A 21,438-nucleotide genomic window follows, 5' to 3' on the forward strand; every position below is an offset into this window, starting at 1 on the left:
GATTCAAGCATGGGAGCCCCACCCAGTGCAGGATACGGGGCAGGGCAGCCTGCAAACCCTCAGCTGGAAGATTTCCTCATCCCTCTGCAAGAACGATTAGGGGCAAATTTGGGTAAAGGTCCGCATGAAATCCAAACCAATTTGGACATCCAGAATTACTTGCTCAGGTATTTATTTATGTATGTATTTATTTATTTATTTAGAATTTTTATATACCGACATTCTTGATACAATATCAAATCAAATCAGTTTCCAATATAACAAAAACAGTCGCGGTTGAGGCGTTACATTAAACAAGGTGTCAGAACTATAGAACTTATATTATTTTATTATTATATTATATTATATAGGGATAAATGAATCATTGAATATCGTTAATAGGTGTAATAAATAAGTAAGTAAACAATAAACAAGATATGGTAAAAATAAAGTAGCAAAAACTATAAGGAGCAGCGAACTATGTTAGTGGGTGTGACATGAACTAAAGTATCTGATAGGGTATCTTTCATAACATATTGATTGTCTTAATTTGGCATAAGCGGGTCTTAAGGGTAGTGAGCGGGTCCTAAAGGGAAGTGAGAATGATCATGGGTCCCATAGAAGACTGTTATGTCCTTTGACCGGTGTCCGAGTGTTCTTGAGATTCCGGGAAGGCTTGTCGAAAAAGCCAAGTTTTTAGTTGTTTCTTAAAAGTTTGATGGCATGTTTCTTGGCGAAGCTCTGGAGGCAGTGAGTTCCAGAGGGTGTGGAGATTGCTCGTTTTCTTAATGAAGTTTTGACCGGAGGAGCATAAAGAGATCCTTTGTAAGCGTATCTTATAGATCTTTGTGATGTGTGCGGGCGGATTTGCGAGCTTAACTTGAGGTGAGCAATGCCGATAATGTCCTTGTGGATCATCATTAATGTTTTGAAAGTGATCCTTGATTTTATAGGGAGCCAGTGAAGTCCGTGTAGGATTGGTGTGATGTGGGCTCTTTTATTAGAATTAGTGAGTAACCTCGCCGCTGCATTCTGGACCATCTGTAAAGGCTTGATAGTTATGGCAGGAAGGCCTAGGAGAAGAGAGTTGCAGTAGTCTAACTTAGTAAGTATGATAGCCTGAACTACTAAACGGAAGTCGCTGAAATGTAGGAGGGGTTTCAGATTTTTGAGCACTTGAAGTTTGAAAAAACATTCTTTAGTAGTGTTGAGGATGAAGGCTTTTAAGTTGAATAGATTGTCTAGTCGTACCCCTAAGTCTCTGACAGAGGGGGAGTGGTTAATGAAAGATTTTGTGACTTGAGATGCGCTTTGGGAGTTGATGTGAGAGTGATTTTCATCCGGCGAGATGATGAGGATTTCAGTTTTGTTAGAGTTGAGGATAAGGTTCAAGCTGGAAAGCAGAATATTGATAGACTGTAAACAATTATTCCAGTGTGCCCAGGTTTTTTGCAGGGATTCAGTAATAGGAAGAAGTATTTGAACGTCGTCAGCGAAGATGTAATACTTTAGTTTAAGGCTGTAGAGTAGACGACAGAGTGGTAGCAGATAAATGTTAAAAAGTGTGGGGGAGAGGGAAGATCCTTGCGGGACTCCTCTGTTAGATTTGATTGGGAGAGATTCTTTGTTATTGATCCTGACCTTGTAGAATCTGTTCTCCAGGAACGATTGGAACCAGCTATGTGCTTCTCCTTGAATTCCTATGTCAGAAAGCCGTTCCTGTAAGATGGAGTGATTAACCGTGTCAAATGCGGTGGATAGATCGAGAAGTGCGAGAAGGTAAGGTTGTTTTCTTTCAAGATTAAGGAGGATGGTGTCGGATAACGATGATAGTAAAGCTTCCGTGTTTTGCGATTTCCTGAATCCGAACTGGAAAGGGGAGAGTATGTTGTTCTCTTCCAGGTATTCAGATAGTTGTTTGTTTACGAGTCTTTCCATCACTCTAGAAATCAAGGGAAGGTTAGCAATTGGACGGAAGTTTGCAGGGTCAGCCGCGAAAGGTTAGGTTTTTTAGTAAGGGTTTTAGGATAGCTGTTTTGAGCTGTTCTGGAACTTTTCCTTGAGTTAGAGAGCAGTTAATGATGTCTGCTAACGCTTTGGAAATGGTGTTTGGAATGGAGAGTAGAAGATTGGAGGGTATGGCGTCCAAAGGGTGAGAGGAAGGTTTGAGCTTTTTGAGTATGATTTCGATTTCCTTGCCCTTAATGCTTCTAAAACTGAGATACTCATAATATCCAATCAACCTGAACTATCACTCCCCAATATCACATCCTCTCTCCACGTCCCACCACCAACTGTCAGAGACCTCGGTATCGAACTTGACCAACGCCTCGACTTCAAAGCTCACATTAAATCCATTCTTAAGGGAGGCTTTTACAAACTCCACATCATGAAAAAGCTAAAACCACTGCTCCACACACAAGATTTCCGTCTAGTCTTGCAGACCACTATCCTCTCCAAAGTGGATTACTGCAATTCCCTCCTCATTGGCCTTCCAGAGTCGACCATCAAACCTCTACAAATCCTGCAGAACGCGATGGCGAGAATCTTAACGAACACCCGAAAAAGAGACCACATCACCCCCATACTCAAGGACCTCCACTGGTTACCCATCTCTTTCCGTATACAGTATAAAACCCTCACTATACTACACAACCTCCTCTACAAATCCAACCCCTGGCTCAAGGACTCCCCGCACTTCTGCATAACCAATCGTCCTACCAGATCCTCCCACACAGGTATCCTACATACTCCCTCCCTCAAAATTGCTCATCTCACCTCCACGAGAGAAAGGGCCTTTACCATAGCAGGCCCTTCACTCTGGAACACTCTCCCCACCTTTCTCCGCCTTGAACCCTGCCTGGCCACCTTCAAAAAAGGCATAAAAACGTGGCTTTTCAGAAAGGCCTATCCGGAAACCAATCAAACCTAGTCACTCCTACCCTAGTTCCTCACTTACAGCCCCCAGCCTTAATCCCTAACACCCTGCCTGCCCTTCTAAGGCACCTCCTCATCGCCTTTCCTTTGCCCGCCCTCGTTCTGCGATTTTACAAAATTGCTCATTGTATCCGATGTAATTAATCTATTGCTAGTTGTAACTGCTGTAAATAGTCCCTTCTGTAAATAAGTTCCTCCTATTTCTTATTTTTGACGGTTGTTCCTTACTCTCTTTCACGCTACCTATCTTTCTCTCTCTTCTCCTGTCTCCCTTACCCCCCTCCTTTTTTTCTGGCCTGCTCCCATCCCCTGCCCCCTGTTCATTGTAATTTCCTCCTTTAATTGAGTTACTTGTAAACCGGCGTGATGTGCCATACGAATGTCGGTATATTAAAAGTTGTTAAATAAATAAATAATGATGAGGACTCGAAAGAAGTTAAGTTGAACTTCTTGGTGGATGAAGAGGAGCTAGTAGGCAGTACTGTCGGCTGAATGGTAGATATAGGCTTAAGGAGGTCGGTTATCTTCTTGTCAAAGTAGATGACTAATTCCGTGGCTTTGTTGAGTGCTTGCTCGTCAGGTATGGTCGGTGGCGAAGGTTTTGTAAGAGATGTTACAAAAGAGAATAAGGCTTTGGAGTCGAAAGAGAAGTTATGAATTTTTTTTGCGAAAAAGTCTTTTTTGGCTTTGTGGGTGGCAATCCTATATGTGTTGAGGTGGGCTTTGTAGTTTAGCGTTGTGACGGTGGAAGGAGACTTGCGCCATCTAATTTCTTTTTTCCGAAGTTCTTGTTTGATGATTTTAAGTTCCGGAGTGTACCACGGATGCCTATTTGCTTGAGGTGGTTTCAAGGATTTAGTGCTGGTTTGGCAAGATAGATCTGCGACTTCATTTGTTATCGAGAACCAAGAATTAATGGCTGAGGAAGTGTCAGTGAGATCCAGTCGTTCAAGCTCTTTGGTGAGCAGATTACTAAGCAGGTCCGAGGAACAAGGTTTCCTGTATTGTATTGTGGTAGCTGGGTAGCTAGGACGAGGCTGGTCGTTGGTTTGAAGTTCGGCAGAGATGATGTGATGGTCAGACCACGGGATAGGGACGCAAGTTGGGATAGTGGTCGAGGATAGGCATTCGTTGAGAAAAATCAGGCCAAGTGTGTGTCCCGCTTTGTGCGTGGGACCTTTGACGATCTGGCTGAAGCCTAAGTGATTGAGGGCTGTGAGTAAGATGTCACAGTTGTGGGATAGACGTGGGATGTTTACATGGAGGTTAAAATCTCCCATCAAGATAGCCGGTTTGTCCAGCTTGATATGTTTAGTTGTAAATTCAATTAATGGTGAGGGATCTGTGTCTAAGGTACCTGGTGTTGAGTAAACCAAAGCGATTTGAAGATGGTCCGAATTGAATAGAGCAAGTTCGATGTTGTTTATTTTGGTAGATAATTGCAGCGAGAGTCCTAGTTCCTTTTTAGTAGCTAGCAGGAGACCTCCACCTCTTTTTTTGAATCTGGGGATTGAATGTATGTCGTAAAGGTGGGTGGGGAGCTGGTTAAGTAAAACAGTGTCTGTAGGTTTCAGCCACGTTTCAGTAATGGCGCAAATGTCGGGGTTGTTGTCCGTCAGGTGGTCATTGAGCAGGTGAATTTTTTTGGTGATGGATTGAGCGTTGAACAGAGTTAGTGTGAATAGAGTGAGGCCAAGCTTTTGGGAGATAGGTGAGATCATGATGGGGATCAATCTCTGGTGTCGAATGCCTAGGATCCTGTGTTTGTTAGTCGTGAGCTTGGGAGTGTAAGGAATTGTAGGTATGGGGAGTGGTTGCATCTTGCTGTGTTGAATTGTATCCTTTCGTATTATAATGAGTTGTTGTTGGAGTTTCAGTGAAGCTGGAAGCCTGATGTAAAATAAGGTGAAGGCTGGCTTGTTCTATGATTATTAGAACCCGTGGCTTCTAATAGGCTCGAGAGTATAACCAATTTACCCCTGATCTGTACGGTACTCGAGGTACCGTACAGATTAGGGGTAAATTGTTCTGGTATGGCTAATTTAAGTTCCTAGTAAAATCTGGCCTGGCTCAAACTGCGATGGAGTGGGAATCTTTGGTTCCTTCCTCCTTATTCCTACAAGGATGCCTGAGCTCATGCCCTCCTTCAAGTGCAATCGCAAATGGTAAATTGAGGGCCGTGGTTTTGCATTGCCAGTCGTCAGAAGCACCTGGGGAGTTGTACAGAAGTGAGGTAGGGCCACTGTCTGCTGCTGGGTCTGTCCATCAGCTGCATTCCCATTTCAGTGATTCATCCACGTCCAGCAGAAAGTCTTATCAAGACTCCTATTAGCAGCACAGTGATTGCGGCTAACAGAGTCAGACCTCGGCGGAGCAGCAGCTCTTTCACTGGCAAGACGTTACCGGAGGCCGTGGCTGTGGCAGCGTGCTCAGGTGATACCTCCGGCTGATCCTTCAGGCTCTGGTTGTGTATATCGGTCAGCGCAGTGCCTTCCCGAGCCTCAGAATCTGCAGTGACAACAGCCAGTGTTAAGTTTACATTGGGTGCATCAGAAAGCCCACCCTCCCAGAATGTGCTAAGTAGGAAGCAGGTTGCTTTTGCTGCTCACTGGATACTGGAGAGACTCAGCTACTTAGAATCCTCATATTTGCTTCTTCTCTTCCTGAAATGATCTGTTTGTTATAATACAGCCATTATTCATCTTTAGTTTAAAACATCCTTCTTTGTGTACAAAGCATGCCTTTGCGTTATGTGCAAAGCTGCTTTTTAACTTCTAGCTTGTATAGGCCAGGGATGTGCATTCATTTTTAACGAATGCCAAAAATGCAATGAATGAGACCATTTTTCAGTTCATTCAAAAAATGGAGTGAACCAAAAATAGCCTCATGAAAATACCCCAAACCTTTCACAGTATTAAAAAAACAAAAAGGCCTCCGGCAGCCCTGGCTGGGCCTTCCTAGCCAAAAACTACCCGGGCCTAGCACTGAGGACTATGCCTGGGCTTGGCCGGGGAAGTGGCCTTCTTGCTGTGTAAAACTGCTGGGATGCTCCCACACCAGCCCCCACTTATCCCCTTCCTGGATCTTGCTTGTAAAAGGCATGAACCATACCAAGTCACTCCTGGCCAGGTCCCGTCATTTTAAAAATGGTGCTGTCTACCTCCAGTGCAGCCAGTGTCATTTTGGTGTTCAGCCATAGAAATGCGAGGCCATACATCAAAACGGCTCCTGCTGCACCAGTGGACAGCACCAAAGTGACATCACTTTGATGCCATTATCCAGGCAGATGGTGACATTTGTAAAGTGCTGGGACCCGGGCAGGAGCATTGCTCCTGCTCTTTTACAAGCAGGATAAGGGAAGGGGGTATATGGAGCCTGCGGTGGGAACTCCCTGGCCTGAGAAGCTTTACGCAGGGGAAGGGGCCCAGCTCCAGCCTAGATTAGGCCTCAGCTCTGCGCCTAGGTATTTTTTTTCCCCTGGGAAGGCCCAGCCAGGACCACCAGAGGCCCCTTTTTTAATGTCTTTTTTTGTTGTTTTGGGGGGAGGGGGTTAAACTTGTTTAATTTTTTTTTTTTTTTGGTTTGGCTGATGAACCTAACTGGAAACAAATCCCACATTAAACAAACCAAATAAAAATGAAAAAATAAAATATGAAATGAAAAAATTAAGCAAACCTAAAATTTTGGACATCAGTAATGGTTCAATTTTATGATTAAAATCCTCTCTTTAAACAGTTACAGTACAGTGCAAAATAAATCTAAAGCATAAGCTGTTTTTTTTTTTTACTGCAGCTGATATCTTAAGGTTGACATCAGTGGACTATTAACTATCTTACATATTGGACAGAATCAGCTGGAAAGAGAGCACACACTATGCTTTGCATTCCATTTTCTCCCTGCAGTAGTACAGTGTGTACAAAGCCCAATAATCTGAGAGTATCTAAAGTTGGAAATTGCACATAGAGTATACAGATTTTTACACAGCCAAGGAGTTAAGGAACGGGACAGCACGAAAGAAGCAGCCGTGACGCAGACTGTTCCCACCTGAAGAAACTGCACTCTGATAGTCGGCAGGACTGCAGTTCAACCCATTGGCCATCTTCTTTTTCCACAGAGCTCGAGCCTGCGCCTGAACAGGAAAGAGACCAGCGCTTAGCCTGGGAGTGAACACATGAAGAGGTAGGAGGAGGAGTAGCTGTAGCTCCCTATTTACCTCTCAGAGAGCATCTCACTTTCCTCCTCTTTATCACCTATAAAATAAGAACGACCACCCCCCATACTCCTGCTGTAGGCTTGTCCTGACTTTGGATAGGGCCCTAAGCCGAAGAATAACCACAGGAGCGAGAGCATTTTTTTTCTAATTTTATCAATGTTCCGCTAGAGTTGGAAAAACCATAATAATGGTAAGTAAAAACTTTAGAAAGTAATCCTAGAAATAACGCATCATTAGAATGCAGCCAATCAGAGAAGGGAGTGAATGTAACGTCAATATGGAATAAAACGTGTTTCCTGAGGAGAGAAGGTGGACAGGAGGAGATCAAAAAATCTGCCAGCACCCAGGAGTCAGGACAGGGAGAGGAGGTGTATTGGACCATTTGCTGCTTGTGAAAGAAGGACTTGATGAGAAAAGAATGATCTTCCCTTTCTGGGTTTATGGATGCACAGAACTTGTTAATGTACCCGGTGGTTTATTGTCTGGGTTCACTCTGCTGCTATTGGGACCAAGATCTGCAGGCAGCACCGGTAATAGATGAATGCTGGTAACTTCGAAAACAGAATAAAACTTTGGATTCTAAAGACCTGCGTCTGTGGGGGCATCTGTGCACATTTGCACTCCGAATTTCCCATAAAAAACCCAGGACCTCACAGCATCGCCTTGCAGCCATTCCAGGGAGTGAGGGACATTGCAGCCAGAAACCCTGCAACCCTTCCACTTCCTGGGAGCAGCTGCTCAAGATGATGAGACTGTAGCTCCCAAGAGCTGGTCAAGAAACGTATTTAGTCTGATAAAAATGGTTCGCCTTATATTTCTGTGCAAGTTACCAGCGACTGTGAAACAGCCGAGATGTGAGGCCAGCTGGTCTCTTCCAGCCACTGTTAGCATAAAAAAAAACTCAAAACAAGGTGGGCAGAGGCAAAGGCAGAGGCTGTAGGTCCTCTAACCCGCACACTCTGAACTGGGTCTCAAAGGGAAGGGACCAAAATTGCATGGGAAAGAAGCACCGGCAGGGATTTGCACCTGCCTTTTCCTGGGGGGGGGGGGGAGAGTGCATAGCTTTGAAAATGGAAACCTCTGTGCGTTGCCTCCCCTGGCCTTCCCCCACCCCCGAGAAATGCCTCTAGGAAAATGCTGGTAAGGATACAGGAGAAGCCGGCAAATTCTCAAATCATCCTTTCTCTGGGGGGTGGGAAATGGCTTTTGAAAGTTTCCCTCAGTGGTCTTGATTTTCGAGGTGACTTATGTGGATAAAACCCAGTTCTATTTATTTTTATTTATTTATTTTTTATATACCAACATTCGATCCGAGATAGCATGGAAGCAGCTGCTTTGCGAATCAGTCCGGGGGGCTGTGCATGCAAAAACCATCTCGCCCTTGCTTTTAGCCTCGATAGCAAGAGGCGTTCCAGGAAGGGGGTGGGGGACGAGCGTTTATGTGCGCGGCTCCCATTTTGCAAGGCGTGTGTGCAAATGTACAGGCAGAAAGTGACAGCAGCCGAGGAGTGGGGAGAACTCTTTGCGTGTGCGGGCACCGGGGACAGGCTTGAATGCATAATCCTGCTTTGAAAGTTCGGGCTAAAATTACCCTCCTTATGAAGGCTTCAACCAGCCTTTATGGGTCACTTTCCAATCTTTATTATGTTAATTTTTAGCGTGTTTTATATCAAGAAATCCATAAAGTATACAGCCCAATGCACACCAGTACTGGCTGCTCATATGGGTGTGGCTCAAAGACCCCTGAAGTGGGGGATATACTAATGTTAACCTCTGATGTCTGGCAAAGATGCAGCAGAACTTGTCATAAAGCCTCAGCCTGTGTGGCTGCTGAAGGGTGAAAGGTTTCCCAGCTCCCTTGTGTGATGAGTTTTTCATTCTCTGCACAGAGGGGAGGTGGCATCGATTTCTTTGCGCAAAATCTTGCTTTCTGGAGTTTTATTTTGAATAAGATTATAAAGCACCTATTAGTGAGGCGTTGGCAGGTGGTTTTTGAATACTGTGAGGGAGGTCTCAATTGAGATATCACTGCTCTGCTTTCATTTAGACATAACATGGAAAGATCAACAATATCTCTATTTATTTAAAATTTCTTCTATTTTTCATGTCATTTGTGGTGTTATGAATCCAAAATGACACAAACTGCAAAACAAAATTTTGTGTGATTTTTGGATGCTCTCCTTTAAAACAAATTCTGTCAGATCTAGGTCTGCCTTGCACTTTAAAAATAAAAATGCCAGCTGGTCCCGGCCTTTTGCCCACCCTCCCACTTGCTCCTGTCCCCCACCCAATCTGTCTAGAAAAGGTGGAGCTGGGAGCCTCCAGCCAGCTCTTCAACCCCTGAAGCTCCCTCCCCACCCCCACTCAGCTGATAGCAGAACTCGTAGCTGGGCCTGAGGACAGCAGGGTGAGCAGGGCCCAGACAGGACTGAATTTCTATGATAAAGAATGGGGAGGTGGGGGCCTGGATCTGACACCATTTGGCTTTTTTTATATAAAGAAATTCAACAACATCCACCCAGTAAAGGACAGAGAGCTTAAAAAACAGCAGGTAAGGACATGAAACACAGACTCGATGCCCGCTGACTCCTGCTGCTTTGCTGTCTTCTCTGGTGCTAGACTTAACCCCCGGGAGATGGCATTCCCTGGCAGCATTTAATGTCCACAGGATGCGCAGCGGCGTAGACCTGGCAGGCATTCGCTGAACAGGGGGGAGAGCTGAGCCTACCTCCTGGGATACCTTGTCCCAATCCAGTCTGAGAATGAAGATGAGGAAGGCGGGGAGCTGCAGGACAGCGCAAAGCAGCATTCCTGACCAGAGGCCTGTGGGTGGAGAAAAGAAATAATGACTTCTTGTTAACGGAAGTGACAAAAGTCTATTTCTTGGGCAACAATAGTTTAAAAAAAAAAATAATAATTTAAATGCAATGGTCACAGTGGTCGTGTAATTCCAAAATAAACCAGCAGGGGGGCACAGCCCTGAACTGTAAGCACACTTCAGGTGCAGAGGTACAGACACACACGAGGGTGGCAATAATACCGTCACAGTCCTCAAATATAAAACGTTTCCTGTTCAGAATATCTTTCTCTGGCCAAAACTCAGATTTGTAAAACAGTCAGTCCCAGTCCATGCCAGGTGCTCAGCACTTCAGCTGGCAACAGAAAGTTACAGCGGGGCTTGCTCAACACCGCTCTGATGATTTTGTAGGTGGTGTGATCACCTTGACCCACTAGATCTATGGATATTTGCCTGCCCATGATCCATTCCCACTGTTGATGGCTGGAATTCTGATTCCAAGAGGGCAAAGCAGGCCTCTGCGTGGAACTCAGGACAGCCCAGGGGGAAGGCTCCTCTGGGCTCTGCATGGTGCTTTGCTGCGGGACGGGAAAATGACAGCAGCAGGATCCCCGTGATATGTGTGTGTGCCTGCACTCGCGTGTGTTTTACAAGTAAAACCCGCTGTTGGATAACATCCCTGGAGCGTACCCATAATTCCAAGCTTGGCTGCAAACATCAGTGAGATTCCAACAGGCAGCGCGATGACGTAATAGCCCACGGCGTGAAAGATGGCGCCAATTTTCACTCTGCCCGCTCCTCGCAGGATGCCACCGGCGGTGCACTAGGGGTCATGCCAAAAAGAGACCAGAATGCAGTGAAGAAACACGGGAGGAGAACCAAGGAAAAGTGAGAAATGGCAAAAGACTGAGAGAACTTTTCAGAGAAAGCAGACAACTTCTCACTTCTGACAGCAGGTGAGCCCAGCAAGGGGCCTGCCACATCCCAAGCAATGCCACCCCATAATCTTCCACTTCTGCTCACTCTTCTGACCGAAGAAATAGATGCACTAAAGCTAGAGGCATGCCCGAATAATTACAGATACGGAGATGCCTCCCTCCAACAGGAACTTTGTAAATCGCTGGCCTCTTCATTTTTAATATTTTTCTATGCACAAAAAAGCAGATCGCAAAACCTTCTCAACAAATAATAATGTTATACTTTCCTGACGACATCATCTGTCAGAGGTCTGCTGAATTAGACCCACATGATCTGTGCTATGGACATATTGTGCCAGGGAGAAAGGCAAGCTACGTCCCATCTTCTTGTAACTTGATTCATTGACCTATAAACGTTTTATAACTAAGGATCACAGTTAGAAGAAGACGGGCTTGACCCTAACCCATTTCCATTCACCCTCGGCTTGTGCCCTCAGGATAGTTGGCATGTGCCTGCAGTGAAATGCCCTGATTTTTTGCCAGATATTCTCGTGACGGCCATGCTTTCGTCTCCTAGTAAGGAGAGCATGTCCAATCTGATTGGCAGAGTAATGTCAAAGGAAGGCCTTGTTCTGCTCTTTCACTTTTTTAATGTGTTTGGGTCATCTGCTTTGAGCTTCTTTTCTTTTAATAAATACTGAGGACAGAAAAGCCCTGAAGCTTCTCTTTAGCTTAGGTCCTTATTGTAGAGAGCGAGAGTGTGTGTGTGTGTTTTACAGGATGTATTGGGATGATTCATAACATCTGTCTCTTCTTGTTTCTGTGCATCAGTTTCTTTTACACAGATGCAAATTCTGTGATTTCTTATTGTCTTAAACTCCTCTATTTTCAAAACGTTCTCTGACTACACCTAAATTTATTTTCTTACTCCACACAACTTACCACAATGCCATCAAACAGGAGTGAAGCAGTGTACAAGGGGATAACTCTACTAACCAGGGCCACAATCTCTCTGTTGGGGAAGAAAAAAAAGGCATTTAACTGTTTTGGTTTTGTTGGGTTTTCTTTTTTTTGCAGTGGCTTCAGGTCTCTCATTCTGGTATTAAGGTAATCATGTCCCCATTCAGCTCTAGTGGCAGTGATCCTTACTCTCAACCCACAGTCCAAGAAGGGATGGATATCAGCTCGTGCATCACAGCGTGCCATACTGGGTCAGACCCAGGGTCTATCAAGCCCAGTATCCTGTTCCCAATCCAGGTCACAAGTACCTGGCAGGATCCCAAAGAACAGGTCCAATCCTCCTTGCTCATAACCAGTGGCTTCCCCAAAATCTACATGGCCGATAGTGGTTAATGGACTTTTCCTTACATTTGGTCTTAGTTAAAAGGCCAAAAGGAGACCCACGGATCAGTTAATAAACTGTAACACGGCACTAAAGTGAAGGATTTCATTCTGCAAGGTAACTTGTGGACACCACGACAAAGAAAGTGAAACCCCTGGAATGCTAAAAGCAGATTGAAAAGGGCGCAGCTTACGGGTAAAGAACATCCTAAGATCATCCTGTCCCCAGCTGACAACACAAACACACATTTAACAGCACAAAAACATCAGAAAGAGCTCGGCTCAAGGGCACCATAACCCACAGCAGTTTAAAAGCCATCATCTGTGATTTTTCAGCGATGAAACTCCCTGGCTTTCCCAACGTGGGGCCAATTTTATAGCTTCCCGCACTGGTGTGCGGACTGAGGGCAGCAGGGAGGCCAAGTCCTCGCGCACTTTCTCCCTCTGAAAGTGATCCCAGGAAAACCATCCACAGGCGTTTACGCCCTGCTCGTTTGTGTGGGTGAGGTTTTCCAAGAGAAATGATGCACGCGCTTTTCAAAATTCAAAAAAATGCCCCGTGTGTATGAGCACGAAGCCTGCCTCGCCCCTCCCCCCCCCGTGCCCCGCGGATGAAGTCACTCATGAGGCTGCGCTGCGCACTCGGGTAAGGTCACCCACGCAGAGGGAGAGCGGTGGTACAGGAGCGCCGCCCTAGCCACGGAGAGGACTTTGAGAACTGCCTTCCCTGCTCTTGTACGCCCACAGAAGCAGCAGGTGTAAAGTGCTTGGGCCACTTCTGTGCCCCGAGCAGCCGGGTACTTTTCCCTTTGATAATGAGGTACAAAGTGCCTCACGCAGGCGCTCTATTGAAAATTGCCCCCACTGTGTTCCGCGTCGCACTGCGCTGCACCGGCAGATACCTACTCGTCGGTGGTGAAAATGTAGGCCACCACGTTCTTTAAGCTTGCCAACAAGACACAGGAGCCGAAGGCGCAGAGCTCTGAAAACGAAGACAGCAAAAGGTTTAGGGAGGGCGGCAGGGGAGCGCAGGAAGACGAGCCACGGCTCCAAGAGCTACTGCTAGTGTACTCTATGGAAGCTTCAAAGGGGAGACAAATATGAGAACCTTAAAATAAAATAAATAGGTAAAGAGAGAAAAGCAGAGGATGGATAGAGAGAAAGAAGAACACCCAGAGACAAATCACACAGAAAGAAGAAAGACGAGTGTCTAAGAAGCATTCAGAGTGGGCTCCTCTAGCGTCCGGCACGTCACCGGTTTCCCCATGAACCTGGTCCCTACCCTTCATAAATCAATGCCACCAGCAGTGCCCTGGCATTAGCAAGGTCAGGAGTTCTGCCTTCAGTGTCCTCTGACAGTTTGCTATAAATAAGTGGCGGATTTTGTACCTGTGAATATTAAAGCCACCTTTGCAGACCTTTTAGCTTGCTCTATGTTTCCTGCTCCCAAGGCGTTACCCACTCGGACGCTGCAGGCCACTGTAAATCCAATGGGTATCTGAGACAAAGCGGGAAGAGAATGAAGACATTGGGCTGTTACGTGTGTGTGGCAAATGTGCTGGGCCAAGCCTAATTGTGGATTTCTTTTCTACAACTTTTTTTTTTTAAAATGCCCCATTGCAATGCAATCAAAATGATGTAGCGTGCAATAGATTAATCACGATCAAACCTTTATTTAACAGAACGAAATGTTTTCAACAATCCTCTGTCTCTCAAAGGGTTTCATACCTCTGAACGTGAATCCTGCTCTTATCTCACATTCAGTGATAGATTTCCAGGAAAGAGAGAACAGGACAGTGGAGCTTTAGAGCAACCGACAGGTTACAGACTAGAACCAGTGTTTGTGTGTCAGGCCGATACCGAAAAACGAGCGGGAGAGCTGGCGAGCGCCCGTTCTCCCGGCACATGATTCAGGAGGGTGGCCTATGCAAATTAGGGCCCGCAGTAAAAAGAGGCGCTAGGGACACTAGCGCGTCCCTAGCGCCTCCTTTTTGACAGGAGCGGCGGCTGTCAGCAGGTTTGACAGCCGACGCTCAATTTTGCCAGCGCCGGTTCTCAAACCCGTTGACAGCCACGGGTTCGGAAAACGGACGCCAGCATAATTTAGCATCCGTCTTCTGACCCGTGGGCCCGCGGGCCGATTTTTAATATTTTTTTTTTTTATTTTTACTTTTGGGGCCTCCGACTTAATATCGCCATGATATTAAGTGCCATGATATTAAGTGGGAGGGTGCACAGAAAAGCAGTTTTTTCTGCTTTTCTGTACACGTCCCCGGTGCTGGCAGAAATTAATGCCAGCTTTTGGGCAGGCATTAATTTCTGAAAGTAAAATGTGCGGTTTGGCTGCACATTTTACATTCTATATCGCGCGGGAATAACTAATAGGGCCATCAACATGCATTTGCACGTTGTGAGTGCTATTAGTTTCGGGGGGGTTGGACGCGCTATTATCCCTTATTGAATAAGGGGTAAAGCTAGCGTGTCAAAAACGCGCGTCCAAATGCGGGTTAACAGTGCGCTCCACCGGAGGGCACTGTACTGTATCGGCCTGTGTGTGTAGTGTGAGGGGGACATCTCCTGGTCAGTGCTCCTCATGCGTTTTCCAGCAAAGTATTTGATACCCCCCACATCACACTTGTCACGGCGTCACGTAGCCATAACTTTCATCCCATTAATGACTCTGGGATAACCTGCAGGGAGTGGCCATGGCTCCAAGCCTAACAGCAGCAGCAGCGTGGTTGCATCAGGCTTGGAAGGAGCCTGGGGTAACCAGCGCAGAGCAGCCCTGGCTATAACCCTAACAGGGGGAAGCTGGGCTGGGTTATGCCCATCTATCCAAACCGAAGGAGAGAACCAGCGCTGGGCAGACCTGATGGGCCACTTGGACGTTCTCTGCTCTTCTTTAGTGTCGCCCTGTGCGATCAGGAGGGGCGACGCCCCCATGCAGCCGGCCTCAGTGGGGCTCAGCCGGACACAAGACAAAGGCCAGGGAACACTCAAAACGCGAGAGAGGACCCCCTCCTGTCTAACAAGCAAAGCCCTTTCCTTCAGTACCACGGTGAGCGCAGCGCTCCTGGGAATTTCAGCCTTCTGACTCCAGTTAGCGCAAACGTTTAAGCAAGCTGTGTAATCTGGAAAAGTCAGGCAAAAGACCAAAAGAAACCATTTCTGTAACCTCCGTTATCAAAAATGCTCTTCCAGGCTTCCACTTTTCTCTGTCCTTTTTCTCTCAGGTCTCTCCTTTGACTTCTCTTTCTCTGTCCAGCTTCTCTCATCTTCTCTTCATTATTCTCCCCTCCATCTCTTTCTTCTATCCCCATTGTTCCTCTCCTCCTTCCTATCCCACCCCCCCCACCCTCCCATGGTTAGACAGCGACTGATCACTAAATATACAGTAAACCTGCCGGCTCTTACCATGTAGATAACAGAGGCTACTTCGTAAACTATAGACTGGGCTCCGAGTTCCACCATACTGATTGTGCCTGCAGATAACAAGAGACCCTTCACTGTACTGCTAGAAGCAACTCCTTTAAAAGAAAAAAACATCATTTTGAAAACTGCTATTCTGCAACTGACCTGCCAGGAAACTGCCAATTTCAAAGGCCCACCATTCGATGCACAACATAAGCATGCTGGGGACGGCTGTGCACAGGAAGGGACCCCACTCCTGGAAGCACTCGCTGGACCAGCCTGCACAAGGAGGAAGACAGACAACGGCAACACTGGAAAAGCTTCTCAACTCTTCACATTGCTAACTATGTTTGTTGGACTCTTTCAGAAGACATTCAGAGACTTGAGAATGGCGTCTAGAGAGCCGTGTGCTGGTTCTCCTCCCCAAAGCAAACCCCCATCATTTTAGAAGGGAAGAAAGCAAACGAATGAATCACATACAGATGTGTGAACTGATCTAGATGAAGGGATGCATGATGTATTGCACATAAGGAGGTCAATATTCAAAGGCATTTAGATGGATAACTCACAAGTCATCCATGTAACTCCATGTTATCCAAGTTATTCATCTAACTCCAAGTTAGCCATTTAAATGATTAGGTTTGAATATTGACCTCAGAGTAACTTATAACAACCGGCTAATACTGTACCTCCCCAGGTCTCAACATGTAGCCGCTTCCACAAAATATAGAAAAAGAGAAGACCCATCTGAGTGAACTGAGAGATGGTGTTGGCCCAAGCTGATCCTCTAAAGAAAAGAAAGAAGTGATCACCTCAGGTCTTCAATCATGCAAGCATCCCCTCTATATACAGAAGTGCGTGCAATCTTCCTAAGGGGATTCTTATCTTGAGGGTGCCAAGGAAAAGCTGTAAATGACTCAAACCGCTCTGTGACGAGCTTTGTACAATATTCCTGCCAAGGTTCAAGCGTCTCGTCCTCAGTAGTCTGGCGGGCAGAAGAGGCAGTGCTGAAGGGCTACAGCAAGAGATGGGGCATTGGGAACTCCTGCGCTCTTCTACCACACAGGAGTATCCACCTCAGAAGGGGCTGCAACTCTGCTTCTGGCACACTGACTATAAAGTGTAGATGACACAATGTTTTTACAATTCTTAGGGCCTTAAATGAAAAGGGCTCTCTCATATTCTTCATCCACGGGAAAAGTCTTTATTGACTTAAACCCCATACGCACCACCATTTCTGGTAAAGTGAAGTTGCTTACCTGTAACAGGTGTTCTGCTAGGACAGCAGGATGTTAGTCCTCACATGTGGGTGACATCATCCAATGGAGCCCGGCATGGAAAATTTATGTAAAAGTTTCACACTGAGCATGCCAATATCCACATGTCCATGCGAGGGTCTCTTTTCAGTCTCTTAAGTAGATCATGAAAAATAAGATAACAAACCAGGAGAACCCAACTCTGTGGGGTGGCGGGCGGGTTTCCTGAAGACTAACATCCTGCTGTCCCAGGAGAACACCTAGGGAAAGCAGGATGGTAGTCCTTACATGTGGGTGAATACCTAGCTACAGGCTGGACCCGAGACCAACAGACACCAAACTAGGTGCCAATGAGCACAAAAACAGAGGTGCTGTTGGTAACATCAGGAACAGCTTGAACCCAAACTAGGGCCATAGGTAGGAAGAGTTGGGTTCACAGCTGAAAGAAATTTCTGAGGACAGACTGGCCAAATCTTCTATCATAACAGCCATCCCTGTCCAGACAATAATGAGCCACGAAGGTGTGGAGAGAACTCCATGTCGCAGCCTTGCAGATCTCCCCCAAAGGAACTGCATGCAGGTGGGCCACAGTAGTGGCCATGGCCCTAACAGGATGAGCCCAATTGCAATCCCGCCTGGTCATAGCAGAAGGCGATCTATTCAGCTAGCCAGGTGGAAAGAGTCTGTTTAGCAACAGCCCTATCCAGCCTGTTGGAGTCATAAGAGACAAACAGCTGGGCGGATTGCCTATGGCTTGCTATCTGGTCCAGGTAGAAGGCCAAGGCCCTCTTACAATCCAGTGTGTGCAGCGCCCTTTCCCACAAGTTGGAATGAGGCCTAGGGAAAAAAGTGGGCAGGATAATGGACTGGTTAAAGTAAAATTCAGTAACCGCCTTTGGCAGGAACTTAGGGTGCGTGCACAGGACCACCCGGTCATGGAAGAACCTTGTGTAGGGCGGATAAGTCACCAGGGCATGCAACTTACTGACCCTGCGTGCAGACATGATTGTTATCATGAATATGATCTTCCAGGTCAAATGCTTGAGAGCAGAGGAGCACAGTGGCTCAAACGGCAGCTTCATCAACTGGGCCAACACCACATTTAGGTCCCAGGACACTGCAGGGCCCCTTAGGGGAGGCCACAGTTGACGCAAACCACGCATGAACTGCCCTACTAGGGGCTGCCCTGAGATGAGCAACCCATCCACCACATGGTGGTATGTGCCTATGGCACTCAGGTGCACCCAAAAGGAGTTGGTCTTTAGCCCAGTCTCCGAAAGGTACAGCAAGTAATTTAGGAGTTCCTGGATTGGACAGGAGAAGGGGGGTCCAAGGCCCTTCTCACACCACATTGTAAACCTTCTCCACTTCAAAACATAAGATTTCCTGGTGGAGGCTTTCTTGAGGCTACCTGGACCTGAGACACCTCCTCTAAGAGGTCAAACAGCTGCAGGATCAACTTTCAACATCCAGGCCGTGAGGGACAGGGCCTGGAAGTTGGGGTGGCACAATCTGCCCTGATCCTGTGTACTCCCCAGATGGATCAGGTCCCGCTGGGAGAGATCCCGCAGAAGCGGGAATCAGACTTGCTTTGGCCAATGGGGGGCTATGAAAATCATGGACCCCCGGTCCTGGCGAATCTTCAAGAGAGTCTTCACCACCAATGGAAGTGGAGGGTACGCATGCAGGAGGTCCTCTCCCCAATGGAGAGCAAAGGCATCTGTGGCTGGCTGGCCATCTGACCTGAACAGGGCACAGTACCGAGGAACTTTCCTGTTGCAGGGGGAGGCAAACAGATCCACGTCTGAGGTTCCCCAGAGATGGAAGATCCAGTTCGCCACCTCCTGCTTCAGGGACCACTCGTGAGGTCAAAAGCTGTGACTTAGCCTGTCTGCTAGGGTGTTTTCCACATCGGCCAAGTACACTGCCCAGAGTAACATCCCCCGAGTCAGGGCCCAACTCCAGATCTGCACTGCTTCCTGACAGAGGAGGAAGGACCTGGTGCCTCCCTGCTTTTTATGTACCACATCGCCACCTGGTTGTCTGTCTAAAAAGGCACCCCCCCCCCCCAATCCAGACTGGATGGGGACCTCCACCAAGCCAGGGCGGCCCTGGATGCGGACCTGAAGGCCCTGGGTGGCCTGCTGCCATTGGGAGCGTAGAGTCCACTGGGCTCGATGCATTTGCAGGTGGGCAAAGGAGGTGACATGGACCATCACTGCTATGTGCCCCAGGAGTTGCAGCATACACTGTGCAGAGACCTGCTAGCGATTCTGGACTCCTCCACCAGGGTTAGCAGTGCGTGTGCCCTGACACGGGGCAAAAAAGGCTTTTGCCTGTGTCGCATCTAACACGGCCCCTATGAAATCCAGCCATGATGACGGACAGGGATTAGATTTTGGGTAGTTGATTAGAAATCCGAGGTATTCCAACACCTGAATGGTCCGGCATAGAGACCGCGCTGGCCGCATTTGCATGCCACTCTTGATCAGCCTGTCATCCAGGTAAGGAAAGACCTGGATTCCAGCTGGCACAGACAGGTACCCACCACAGCAAAACACTTCGTGAAGACCCGGAGCTTGGAGGCCAGGCCGAACTGGAGCACACGGTACTGAAAATGTTGGTGGCCTACCACAAAGCGAAGATACCTCCTGTGACTGGGGAGGATTTCAATGTGGGAATACACGTCTTTGAGGTTGAGGGACCAAAGCCAGTCTTCTCTTTATAAGAGGGAATCAAAGTGCCCAAGGATACCATCTTGAACCTTTTTTTCATGAGAAATTTGTTCAAGCCTCACAAATCAAGAATGGGACAGAGGCCTCCTGTTTTCTTTGGAATCAGAAAATAATAGGAGCAAAACCCCCATCCCTGCTACTCCCGAGGGACAGGTTCTACTGCTCTGGCCACTAGAAGGGCTGAGAGCTCCCCTCGGAGCATTTCTGGGTGCGAGACAGGGACCCCACTGCGGGCACAGGGGAGAATCCGGTGGAACAGCTACAAAGTTCATCCTGTAGCCATGACGGATGATAGACAAGACCCACTGATCCGAAGTCATGGCCGGCCCGGTCTGCAAAGAAACGGAGTCTGCCCCAACTGGTGTGTCCTCCAGTACCAGAAGCGACAACTGGCTTATACTCTCTCGCATCCAGTTAAAACCCCATAGCGAGGATAGTCTGGGGCACTGGCTGAGGCTTAGAGCCCTGCTGTTGCTGAAATCTGCCCCTGGCACTGACCTGTTGTGGCTGAGAGCAAGGGCAGAAGGGTAATACTTCGGCTTGTAGAATGTCCTCCACGGTCCTGGCCGGGAAGACTTCTTAGAAGACGCCGGCAAAGCCAAGGCACCAGCTGACAACTGCTGAAGAGTCTCATGGTGGTCCTTCAGTAGTGCGACCGCCTCTTTGACCTTGTCACCAACCAGGTTATCGCAAGTGCAAGGCAAGTCAGCTAGCCGGTCCTGCACCTCTGGATGGTGGTCCGAAGCAAGATGCCAGTCACTGCAACTCGGCCTGCTATCTCAAAAACGTCATAGGTAGCACGTACTTCTGGTTCCCACACTTCAGGCCCTGCTGGACAAGCACTATAAGGGCCTCCTGAGGTTGCTGCCCCAGACCATCTGCAACCTCCTGGACTTACTTCCAGAGATTACAGGTATATTGGGTCATATACAAAAGTTAGGAGGCGAAACAGGCCACCAACATGGAGCCTTGAAACACTCTCCTCCCCGTAACATCCCATGACCTGTTGTCCTTGCCAGGAGGGGCTGAGGCATGGGTTTTTGACCTTTTTGCCTTCTTTAGCGCAGATTCAACTACCACCAATTGGTGGAGGAATTAACGCGTCTCAAACTCCACGGTCTGCTGCACAATGTACATCCCATCAGCCTTCCGGTTCACCAGGGCCACAGATAGGGGGTGCTCCCAGAGCCGAAGAAGCAGCTCTCTGAAAATCTCGTGAACAGGCACCACTACAACCTCCTTTGGGGCGTCCACAAACTGGAGGATCTCCAGCATCTTATGGCGGGCATCTTCCTCCATCATAAGTTGAAAGGGAATGGCTTCAGCCATCGCCCAGACGAACCCCGCAAAGGTTAAGACCTCTGGTGGAGAATGGCAGTGCTCCTCCGAGAGGAGAGGATCTGACAGAAGATCATCGGAATTCACTGATGAAGCATCAGAGGCGGGTTGTATGGGCCCTCAGGCTCATCTCAATCATCCAGAGATGGGGGCCGGGAAGCACTGGACATATCTGTAGGCGGAGGCCCTGAGGAACCCAAAGGCCGGGCCCAGGTTCCAGCAGCGCTGGACAGGGTGCACGAGGGCCCCGTTAAGCAGAGGGCATCGACGGGCCCTTGTCCTCAGATGAATCCCCCATGAGGACAAGCTCGGACGCCTTGCATTTCGGTGCTGATGGCCCACCGAGAAATCGCTGGGCGCCAAAGGTAACTGGGTCAGGAGGACACTAAGGAGAGCGTCAAGACAGTCCAACAATGGCTCCAGCCCTGGTACCATGGGCGGCATTGGCATAGGCACTAGCCTCGAGGGCGTCTGTGCCGGCACCGGCATCAGAGAAGGCACCAGCCCAGGTGCA

The 21,438-nt window shown here is 47.7% G+C and overlaps 1 protein-coding gene across 2 annotated transcripts in view; it reads right to left on the bottom strand.

Annotated features, from left to right (window-relative positions):
• Positions 1 to 5,182: 5,182 nt before the first annotated feature.
• LOC115096750 (multidrug and toxin extrusion protein 1-like) overlaps positions 5,183 to 21,438 on the bottom strand; it is a 32,715-nt gene continuing 16,459 nt past the window's right edge. For both annotated transcript variants that reach the window (XM_029611818.1, XM_029611819.1), the window contains exons 8-17: positions 16,285 to 16,382; positions 15,761 to 15,874; positions 15,599 to 15,666; positions 13,574 to 13,682; positions 13,091 to 13,166; positions 11,786 to 11,855; positions 10,617 to 10,749; positions 9,858 to 9,952; positions 6,961 to 7,045; positions 5,183 to 5,424 (exon numbers count right to left, since the gene is read on the bottom strand). In XM_029611818.1, coding sequence (XP_029467678.1) covers positions 5,207 to 5,424; positions 6,961 to 7,045; positions 9,858 to 9,952; positions 10,617 to 10,749; positions 11,786 to 11,855; positions 13,091 to 13,166; positions 13,574 to 13,682; positions 15,599 to 15,666; positions 15,761 to 15,874; positions 16,285 to 16,382 — 1,066 coding nt within the window. In that variant the 3' untranslated portion in view covers positions 5,183 to 5,206. The remainder of the gene's footprint in view (positions 5,425 to 6,960; positions 7,046 to 9,857; positions 9,953 to 10,616; positions 10,750 to 11,785; positions 11,856 to 13,090; positions 13,167 to 13,573; positions 13,683 to 15,598; positions 15,667 to 15,760; positions 15,875 to 16,284; positions 16,383 to 21,438) is intronic.

The sequence above is a fragment of the Rhinatrema bivittatum genome, chromosome 8 (genome assembly GCF_901001135.1).
Source record: "Rhinatrema bivittatum chromosome 8, aRhiBiv1.1, whole genome shotgun sequence".
NCBI lineage: Eukaryota > Metazoa > Chordata > Amphibia > Gymnophiona > Rhinatrematidae > Rhinatrema > Rhinatrema bivittatum.